Genomic DNA, 11,233 nt, shown 5'->3' on the forward strand with positions numbered 1-11,233 from the left:
TGCCCCTGCCTCCCAAGTGCTGGGATTAAAGGCGTGCGCCACCACCACCTGGCCTATTTTCTTAACTTTCCCAAAAACTCCTTATTTTGCTTCGAGAGAACAGGTATTTATTTAGTACATTTGATCCCTTACTATATTAGAAGATTACTCATTTTAATATTTTAATCCATGGTAACCTAATAAGCAGAGTAAAGAAGTAGACTGCTCTTGAGAGGGAGCATTTGGTCTGCCCTCCTGGCTGTGTTTTAGTCAAGAGAACATCTAGGCAGCTCTGGGCAGATGGTGGGATAAAGTCTCGGTCTAAACGCTGCCCTGCTCTCTGTGTCAATCCCCATTTAAAGTGGCAGATAATCCAGCAATCACATTGTTCTTTCAAGAATTAATTTGTTAAACCCAAACTTTAACTGTTTAATTCAGTCTTATTTTTAATGTTAACATTCTCCTCATAAGAATGTAGACTACTTAAGACCTTTAATCTTGGGGCTGGAGAGATGGCTCAGCAGTTAAGAACACTGACTGCTCTTCGAAAGGTCCTCAGTTCAAATCTCAGCAACCACATGGTGGCTCACAACCATAAGTGATGAGATCTGACTCCGTCTTCTGAAGTGTCTGAAGACAGCTACAGTGTACTCACATATAATACATAAGTAAATCTTTTATAAAAAAGACCTTTAATCTTATGGCTCCTGCTAACACATCCTTGAGTTAATATGGCCTAGTTTTAAATTATCACAAATTAATCTTATATAATATAACACACACTGCAAATGTTAACTGATGTGATTCAACATCTTTTTTATCTCTTTTCCAAAGAATACCTAATCAGAGATAATCACTGGGCCATATGGCCTTCATAGAACAGAGAGCCCTGTAATTGATTTGTGCTGGGTCTTAAAGGGCGATGGATAGAATTTGATAGGGAGAGTTGGAAAGGGTAAGTGATAGACGTCTTGTGAAATAGTTACTGTGAACAAGCAGGGCTGTGAGTTAGAGCACACATACAGCACCATTAAGTAAGCTATAAAAGAACACAAAGAGATGCTGTAAGAATAAAGTGGAAAATTGAAATAAGACATTGGTACACGCAGGGCTGCCTGGACACTCTATTAACTAGAACACAGCCAGGAGGGCAGACCAAATGCTCCCTCTCCAGCAGTCTGCTTGTGTATTCTGCTTGTTAGGTTACCTTACCATGGGATGAAAATATTAAGTTACTTTTTGTTGCTGTGATAAAACATTCTGGCCAAAAGTATTCCGAGGAGGAAAGGGTCTGTTGTTGTTGTTCTTGTTGTTGTTTTGTTTTGTTTCTCTTCAACTTTCATTTCCAGGTCATGTTCCACCATTGAGGGAAGTCAGGGCAGGAACTTGAGGCAAGACTGCTTGCTATTCCATACAGCATTACCTCCAACCGGAGGATAAACTCAGCAAGAAAGCTGCTTGCTGTCTGGCTCACTCTCTGGATCCATGCTCAGCTGCCGCCTTTATACATTCCAAACCTACCTGCCTGAGGGATGATGCCACCCACAGTGGGCAGCTTCTCCCCACAGTCTCAGTCACCTGTCCAGACAGTCCTTTACAGACACGCCCACAGGCGGTCTGATCTAGGCAGTTCCTCAGTTGAGGTTTCCTCTTCCCAGGTTACTCTTTGTTGTGTCAGGTTGACAGTGGAAACTAACCAGCACGTATACCTTAAAAGTTAGCCCAAATATTTATATCTCTAAGTAATGAAAAGCCCAGTTCAAACAGTTATCTTCTAATAATCAGGGAATTGGCTCACATAACTGACATCATCCAAAACAGGGCAAGCTCTGTGGTGTGGTTAACCTACCAGCTCAGGCTTCCTGTGTGGGGCTGGTCTCCTCCAGGAAGTATCGGTTCTCTCCTGCCAGCTAGGTGGCTGAGAAATCCAAGAGCTCATGCTTCCATGAAAAATAAAGACAAGTGGCGAAGTAGACTTAATTTTTCCAAGAAACTCCCTTAAGCCATAGCCTGACTCCCATTATCACCTCCTCGCCCTGGCTTGAGCCTGTGGTGCCTGAAAGAGCAGTGTCTGAGGCAGGCTTCTGTAGCTTCATGACAGGAGGCTGCTAGGGCTGGAGCTGCTTAAGTGTAGTGTGCTGCCAACTTTTGTTTTGAGTAGCTTTTTTTTTTTAATCTACAAAATCCTAATATTTGGATGCTACTATGCTGTAGAAGTAAAATGACTACTAATGCCGCAGAATCGTGCCAAGAAATATTATCAGAAAACTAAGCCTCAGAAATTTATAGCACCCTTCACTTAAAAGTAAAACCTGATTTTTTTTCAGTTTTAATTTTTAGTTTTAAGATATACCTTAGAAGCTGGGCAGTGGTGGCACACAGCTTTAATCCCAGCATTTGGGAGGCAGATGTAGGCGGATTTCTGAGTTTGAGGCCAGCCTGGGCTACAGAATGAGTTCCAGGACAGCCAGGGCTACACAGAGAAACCCTGTCTCGAAAAACTAAACAAACAAAACAAAAAACAAAAACAAAACAACAGCAACAAAAAAGACATACCTTAGTACAAAGACATTTTAAGGCTATTTCCATTGGAAGAAAGAAAAGAAACAAATGGCTGACTCACCTGTGCCCACAGCTGTGCTGCCTAAGAAAAATTATAGCACTCATGCTATTCTGCTCGGGATCTGCCACATTCACAGGGCTATGGTGGGATTTGTACTTGATCTGTGGCTCCCTCCCACTCTGCCATTTCTCCTTCAGGGATTCCTCTCAGTGCCTCAGCAAGTCATGTCTTCACAGCTGTGTAGAGGCTCAACTCCTCTCCATTTGTTAACTGAGAACTGTTCCCAGGTGAAAGACTGGCTGTGAAGAAGAGGTGTTCCTATGCCTTTAGTCACTCCCTAGTGCCAGTACTTACTCTTCATGTTTTATCCAGAATTAATCATTAGAAACCACACTGCCATTATAAACAACAAATATGAAAGTCAGCCTCCACTCATGGCTAAATCCTGAACTTTACATACACTTTTCTCTGAAGTTCACTTCCCTGGCCTTTACTTTTACTTCATGGACCACAGTTCTGGCAGGACACCAAAATCACATCATAGTACTCAATTATGATTATCCTTATGATTGCAAATATTTTTGTTAAGATTAATGTTAAAATGAAGGCACAGGATTGCTGAACACTAAAAGGACTCGTGTATGGACTCCTAAGACCTGGGAGAGGCTTGTGGGAAGCACTGCTGACCATGGTCTACACTAGATGCTAGTCTTTGGGTTTTGTTTCTGTTTTGTTGTTTGTTTGTTTATAAAGAGTATTATCCTGCAGTCTACACTGATCCGAACCTCATTGTGTAGCCCAGGCTGCCCTTGAGCTAGAGCTAACCTTGCTGTGTCTGTTTCTGGAGGGCTGGGATTGCAGGCATGAGCCATCACACTCAGCTAACTAAGAGTCTTCCGATTGTTGTTTTCTACTTTCAAAATCTCTTTGTTGGGGCTGAAACCATAGCTCAGGTGTAGAGTGATGACCTAGCACATTCAAAGCTTTGCGTTTGATCCCCAGTATCACAAAAACAAGGAGGGGCCTGGAGAGATGGCTTCACTTAAGAACTTGTTCTTGCAGAGGGCCAGGTTTGATACCCAGCACTCAAAGCATGTTACACGGCAGCTTACAGCTGTCCATAATTACAGTTCCAGTGACACAGTACACTCTTCTGATTTCTGCAGGCATACACATGGTACACAGACAGTTGACCAAAACTCTCATACACATAAAACAAAATAAACCTTAACACAAAAAAAGGAAAGAAAGAAAAGAAAAACCTCTTCCCTATTCATAAAGCCAGTATTCTGATATACTTAGTGAGAAACCATCAGTTTGGGCAGATTTTGTCTGGTTTTCACTTTCTCATGAAGTGACATTGCTAAGGAACATTTTTTTGCCTAGCACTAAATCACTTTGTGTATGTGACGCATTAATAAAGCTAAGAGGGGTTCTGAGTGGTTTTCACTTCTGAATTAAAGCAGTTCCTTTCATGTTTTTGAATCTTCAGGATTTTCCCAATTGGAGATGTGCCCTTGGAGACTGAGGACCTCACCAGCTGGCTCTACCAGCGCTTTATTGAAAAGGAGGATCTTCTGTCCCATTTTTATAAGACAGGTACACGGCCTCCCTACGCACAGTTCTCAAGTTATCAGAGATTCTGAGCACGTGCTGCAGACAAGATAAACATTTTTTAGTTCTCTTATTTTAAAAGATTACATTTTTAATTATGTGGGGTGTGGGGTGTGCCCGTCTGTGGGTACATGCTCGTGAGTACAGGGCCAGAGGAGACCAGAGGCTTTGGAACCCCTGGAGCTGGAGTTAGAGATGGTTGTGATAGAGGTAGAGGTGTCCCAGCTTCATATGGGTACTGCCAACAGAACTCAAAACCTTTGACGAAGGCTGGCGAGATGGCTCAGCGGGTAAGAGCACTGACTGCTCTTCCGAAGGTCCTGAGTTCGGATCCCAGCAACCACATGGTGGCTCACAACCACCTGTGATGAGATCTGATGCCCTCTTCTGGTGCGTCTGAAGACAGCTACAGTGAATTACGATGGAGTGAGCAGGGCTGAAGCGAGCGGGGCGGCAGAGGTCCTGAGTTCAATTCCCAGCAGCCACACGCATGATGGCTCACCGCCATCTGTACAGCTACAGTGTACTCATACACACAAAATAAATAAAATAAATCTTTAAAAAAAAAAAAAAAAACCTTGGAGGAACAGCCTCTAACTCTGAGCTACCTCTCCAGCTCCCTACTCAGTTATTTATATCAGAAATCAAAGCCATTCTATATTTAAGAATTTCAACTTAGAATTTATGGAAGGAAAAATTGGTGTTGTTGCGTTCCAGTTCTTATGCTACTGTTCAGCATTGTGTGACAGACTTGATACACAGCCCGCAGATCCAGTGCACAGTGACAGACAAAGTTGCGGTTGTTGGAGGGTGGAATAACAAATGACAGTCATGCTCGGTAGTCATTTGAGGTCATCTAAGCAGCATCTTTACCTGCTTCCCCCTCCCTCTCAAGGAGAGATTTATTCTGTGCATGGGTGTGGTTCAGCCACTTGGCCTCATTGCTGTGGTGGCAGCAGGTGCCCTTCTCTCTACAGAAAGCAGAAGAGTCAAGGTTACTTTTGTTTATAAACAAGGGCGCAGTTTACTGTTTTCAAGGGCACAAAGTTGTTTCTCCTGGAGGGGCAGGGGGATCTACCCTTGCCAGTTTATATTCTCAGTATTCTGTGTCTGCCTTAACTACAGAGTCCTGATAGCACAGGCCTGGGAGATTAAAACAGGAGGATCCCAAATTCAAAGCCTTCCTTGGTAAATTCCTGAAACCTTGTCTCAGAATAAAAATTACAACTCAGGCTGGAAGTGTGGCTCAGTGGGAGAGCACTTGCCTAGTGTGTGTGAAGCTCTAGATTGAGTCCCAACATCAAAACATGAAACAAAAAAAGGAAGGAGAAAAACATGTGAAGGAAGAGGGAAGGAAGTTGGAAAGACGAAAATTAACATTGGTTGGCACAAGCAGCATGCTTTCACAAATTGCTGTGCTTTAGGCCTAAACAATGGAGAAGGTACATAGGTAGCTGGAGTGGTGAGAGGCTTGAGAGACACCACCTTGTGTGCCAGACCTCGAGACTAGGGACTGCTCCTGTGAATCGCTTGTGAGCCGCAAATCCCTTGATAGCCAGCTTACCCTGAGGATTATCAGCAAGGACAAGGGCGGCATGCTGAAAGTATCGTAGATGATCTTGGTAGACTGTACCAAAGCCATGTAGCTTTCCTTTCCAGAAAAAGTAGACTTGTTCACTCTGTATTGTCTTTCTTATTGTGAAGACATATTTTGTAAAGCTTGTTGAATTTTGAGAATGTCAGTGTTATATAACTATAACTGTTTGTGGCAAAAAAAAAAAATGCTATTCAGAAATGACTTGATGTCAATTTCACAGATCCTATGTCTGAGCACGGTGGAAACGTAAGTGGGAAGCAAGGCACTGGACATGGACAGGGAGCCAAGGCTACAGAGAGAAAGCAGATAGGACCACTGCAGATCGGAAGACAGGGAGCCAAGGCTACAGAGAGAAAGCAGATAGGACCACTGAAGATCGGGAGACAGGGAGCCAAGGCTAGCGGGTGGGCCTTGCTTCTGTTCTGATCTGGAATGGATGCGAATGACAGACATTCACCCAGTGGGCAGAAGAGGGTTTGGCAGAGGTCGGGTTGCTGAGCAGGAAAAGTGTGTGTTAGAGGAAATCCCTTCAAGTAGGGCAGTTCACAGGAACTCCTAACTGGGTGAACCAACTCGGCTCGTACTCCAGGAGACTGGTACTGCAGGGAAGCACATCACTGTCTCTGTCTTGTCTTCTAGGGGCCTTTCCTCCTCCCCAGGGCCAGAAGGAAGCTGTCTCCAGAGAGATGACCCTCAGCAACATGTGGATATTCCTCATTCAGTCCTTTGCGTTTTTGTCAGGCTATCTGTGGTACCACATCATTCAGTATTTTTACCATTGTCTATTTTAGGAATTGACTTGGACTTGCTACGTAGGAGTTCAGACTTCTTCATTCATGTGCATTATTTTACATGTGCAAATCAAAATATACAAATCAAAATATATAAAAAGAAAAGGAAATTCAATGGATGGATTAATGTTTATCCCCCTTTGGGATATTTTAAAACTCTACTACAATGAGGATCAGTAATACAAATGATGTGCTAATATATTTTAAGAACCTTTTATGTTTTAAAGAGATACACTCTACCATACATTCACGCAAGCATCATACTGGGAGAAGAGGAGATCATAAAATCATCCTAGAAGACTCCGAGAGAAACTGTGGCCGCCGGATGCCCTTAGCCTGTGACCTGCTTGTGACCTTTAGTTCAGGTTCAGAAGCTAGGCTCCTCTTCCCTAGGACAGAACGCCACAACATTAATGTGTCTGCCCTTCATGCTGAGGTACTGGTAGCCTGGAGAGCTGGTGGGCACATCCTGAGGAGTGGTCTCACCATCTAGCAACCCTGGCTAAGGTGCAGCATTGGCATTCTCTGTGGGGAGCAGTGTCCACTGTCCACCTGATGTCACTGTGTCCTTGAAAGGCTAGCTCAGCCCAGTACCATGTTTACATGTGCTAGTGCTTTCCCTTCAGGAGAGGGGAGCACCCACTTTCTCTTTTTGTATAGAAGGCATATCATAGAATGATAATTGTATTTTACAAAATGCACTTTTATCAGATGCAAATATAGCAAAGGATAGTAACCTAGCCTGAAACAAAGGGAAGCCTCGTCCGTGAGCAGGCTCCCAGGAGGCTTTCCTGTCTGTGCTGGCCCAAGATGCTCTAGCACCACCTTCATTGGCCACCTTCCTGAACCCACTCCCCTACTGGTAGCTGGATCCCCTGCCCCAAATTTTGATATTATAGTACCAAATGTATTTGGGGGCGGTTAAAGCAAATTAACATAAAACATTTAAATGACCAGTTTCAGGGAACTAGAGTAGCTTATTAGGAAACAAGAGGTAGAACCAGATCTTGGCTTGCAATATTGACAAGGCCTCTTGTGGACGCCAGCCAGGGTCTACATGTTCTGTCATTACGTCAAGCAGCTGCCCCTCTCAGGGTGGCAGGGCCAGGAGACAGCAGCTCAAAAACACTTCCCAGTCAGTCTCTTCAGTTGTCTTCTAAGAGGGCAAAGTCAAGCAAGTTTCTGTTCATTGTAGAAAATGTTTTAAAGGTTTGTCATTTTGTTCATGTGATTTACCTCACAGGAGAACCAGACTTTACAAAAATGCAGGCTCTGCATCAGTGTTGAGACAGTGTTGAGAGGATGGGTTTGGTTTAGGACAGTAAAACCCCTAAGCTTGAAAAAGAGCAAGTCAGAAGTAGTTTTCTGTGGCAAGAACGAACACTGTGGGGCCCCTATTGTTACTAACAACACAAATAACAATTCTGAGAAATAGGCTGTGAAGCAAAAGTAAACACTAATGTTTTCTGTTTTCAAATAAACCAAAAACAAAGAAAAAGGAAAGATGTGAATTTTCCCCAGTTGTGCAGGAAAGGTTGACCAACACCAAATAAAAACCCACAGCAGCTTCATCTTTAGCAAACCGGTTGCAAGCATGTCCAGAGGGAAAGGCGCTACTGAAATACCTCGCCAGGGCCACACTACTGCTGGTAGCCTGAAGAAGGCACTGGTTTGCTAGCAGCTGCTATAAAAACCTAAGCGTTTACTCTGGTTTACAAGGACAGTGGCTGTGTGGAAGCAGTCTCAATCCAGAAACGAAGAGCAGCCTGAGAGACACTCTCCAGTGCCTCCCTCTATTCGAGGCCCAGGAGAAAGTATTCAGTTTCAGGATGAATTGAATTGAGACATTAGTTGATTGTCTGGGGAGAAGTTGCTCATTGTCAAGTATAGCATGTAGTCCTAGCTAGCAGACCATTTCTTCATTGCAAACCAAGCCACAGACTACAGTGGCCAGTTTCTATAAGGATGTATATATCCATATATATGCGCACACAGAAACGTGACTGGCCCACTTTTACCAGTGCTGTGTCCCAGAGGAATATGACAGTTAAGTATACTATACATGCTAAGTTCACTCTTCTAAGATGTGTTACTTTCAAATGCAGTTTGTTTCCACAGTTTCTAGAGTGACAATAACTGTAGACTTGTGAGCTGACTTCTGATAATAGAGATGAGCTGTAAATAGACGTGTTTGGTCTGTCCTACACCTCTCCAGGTCAACTTGTCTTCTGTGTACAACACATGTTTGTTGAGAGTATTGGTAGTGCCTCCTTCTCATAGCTGGGGTCCACCTGCTTATACTAGGGAATGCGAAGAGAATAAATAGGTGTTCTTTATGGCCATCTCGGGAAGCCACACCAGCCATTGTAGAGTGCTAGATAGAAGTCCCTATTTGTACTTAGTGTGTAAAGTGGGATGCAAGGAAGTTATTAAGTCGGGGTTGGGGCGGGGGAGGTAAGCAAAGCCGGTGTAACATTTAGGGCTGCAGCTCTTTCTGCCCTCGGCTGCATTGCCTGGCTTTCTACCACACACAGGCTGGGCGACTCAGTGCTAGAGTCCTTGGACCACAGGTGGGACCAAGCAACAGCTCACCTCACTTCAGAAATGGCTGTGTGCAATGACAGAGAAGCCTGTGAGCAGAAGCAGGAACAGCAAGAACTAAATGAAACTTGAACAGATAAACAAGTTAGACAGGAATTTAATCGGAAGGTTGAAAATGATAGCTGTGGGTTCAGATCTGTCATGTGATTAGTTCTTGGTATTACAACCCTTAATTTCCGACAGTAAGAAACTAGGGAATGCTGAAGAAGTAATCAATTACAGGGTAGTTAATCCAATATTAAGTCATAGGAAGCCAAAAATTCAATTTTCTGTAGGAATTTCTGATTTTTTTTAGTCTCACTGAATTTTTCCTTCTAGAGATGCTTACTATTTTAAAAGTTGACTTAGTTCTTTCTCTGACTAACTTCTGTCTATGGATTGTGACTGTGTTAATGGGTAGTTAAGTAACAGGAAGTCAAGATAACCAGCAGGAAGAGAAAGCATCAAAGCCAGCAGGTGTAGCCTGAAGAAGGCTGGAAAAGACAAAAGTTGGTGCAACTGGAATTGTCCCAGTGGTAGTCTTAAGTCAGCCATTGCGGCCCTCCCTTGGGCGTGGTGGTAATGCTGCTGTCTCGGTCACTGTTGAGAATGCTCCCCACTCATGGCCATGTGGCTTTCTTCTCATTAATTAGTCTTAGTGATGTATTTTGACAATCGGTACCTTAAAGAGTCGCTCAACTAGTTGTTCTTAGTTATAATCACAGAGAATAGTCTTTGATCATAGGTAGTCTTCAGTATCCTGTGTATGTTTAAAAGAAAATGTCTTTCTGTATTACCAAATAGGAAAGGTTAACTGATCTTTTCTGTAGTTTTTCATCCTTCTCATTGAAGTCACTACACAATAATGAACACAGGATATCACTCCAAAGTTGTCATTACAAAAAGTGTATTCGGCTCTGGTCCACAAAGGATGGATGGTAATGGTCTTCAGTGAGAGTTTTGCCCTGCAAGTGCTCTGAGCCTTATTTCTATCAGCAGGCAAGAGAGAGCCAGATGAGCACTGTGTGGCAGGCGTGCTAGCTCACAGCATGAGGATAGAGACTAATGTGTGTGGGACCAAAAGCACCTGAGTGGGGAATTTCTGGGTCACAGAAGAGCCTGGCATGCTCTGAAGCAGCCACTGGCTAATGCTACCTGGTGTCATGTTGCACCAACCCTCGGTAATTTCAAAGTGGGCTCTGAAAATATGCTGCAGGTTCCCAGCTGTTGGGGAGAATGGCTAGAGTCAAATGAGAGATGCACTCTGGAGTTTTCTGCAGAAATTCCATCTGAGAATTTTTACATTTAGTATTTTTTTAAAACAATCTAAAGAGCAAAAAAAAAAAACTTACATGTATTCTAGTTGCAAAGTATGCAAATGCTTTGGATGGCTTTGTTTTTATTGTGTAAAACTGTTGAACACAACTGTGGTGCACAAATTCTTTCCATGTAAGGAGTCTATGCATTTTACAGTAACATATCTTATGATTGGGTAATGAGACAGTTATACATTCAACTGCCATTATTTTTATTAAGTGCTTTCACTTTCTTTACAGTTATTACAAAGTTATACTTATTTTCTACAGATGGGTTTCTGTTTTCATGATGCTGTAATGTTTACTTCAGCTTGTGGAGCTTTCTCTGTGATCTGCATGTCACAGTGTGTGTTCTGGGGTGACTGTAAAGGCTGTGACAACTGTAATTCACTTTTGTAAAGGGCTGGTCATCTGTAGATCTGGTTTCTGAATGCTTTGGGGATGATTTTACCAGATCGCCTTTTCAGAAATTTAGATGTTGTAAACACCAAAAGACGCATTTTCTCAGCAAAAATTAATAGCTGGTTCTATTTTTTTTAATGTAGAGAAAATAAAGTTGATTTCCTTTTTTTCAAAAACAATGTTTTTTAATTTTTACTAGTGGGGGTGGGGGTGGGTGTCTGCTGTGCGGCACTCCTCAGCACTCAGTGCTGCTGCACGTGCCTGGAGCTCTGCATTCATGGCCGGTAAGGAAAACCACCAGGTTCCTTCTTGGGCTAAAAAGTCTGGCCCCTCCCTCGAGTCTTCTCATTTGATGTGAGCTCTTGGAAAAAATTATGTAAATTCACATCCA

At 43.1% G+C, this 11,233-nt stretch overlaps 1 protein-coding gene across 5 annotated transcripts in view; it reads left to right on the forward strand.

Annotated features, from left to right (window-relative positions):
• Lpgat1 (lysophosphatidylglycerol acyltransferase 1) overlaps positions 1-7,734 on the forward strand; it is a 73,114-nt gene extending 65,380 nt beyond the window's left edge. For 4 of the 5 annotated variants that reach the window (XM_031339171.1, XM_031339148.1, XM_031339165.1 and 1 more), the window contains exons 7-8: positions 4,035-4,141; positions 6,393-6,620. In XM_031339171.1, the coding sequence (XP_031195031.1) occupies positions 4,035-4,141; positions 6,393-6,544 (259 nt within the window). In that variant the 3' untranslated portion in view covers positions 6,545-6,620. Of the gene's footprint in view, positions 1-4,034; positions 4,142-6,392 lie in introns of all 5 variants that reach the window. The other variant, XM_031339139.1, reaches the window with a different exon arrangement.
• Positions 7,735-11,233: the final 3,499 nt, after the last annotated feature.

Source organism: Mastomys coucha, unplaced genomic scaffold (genome assembly GCF_008632895.1).
Source record: "Mastomys coucha isolate ucsf_1 unplaced genomic scaffold, UCSF_Mcou_1 pScaffold1, whole genome shotgun sequence".
Taxonomy (NCBI): Eukaryota; Metazoa; Chordata; class Mammalia; order Rodentia; family Muridae; genus Mastomys; species Mastomys coucha.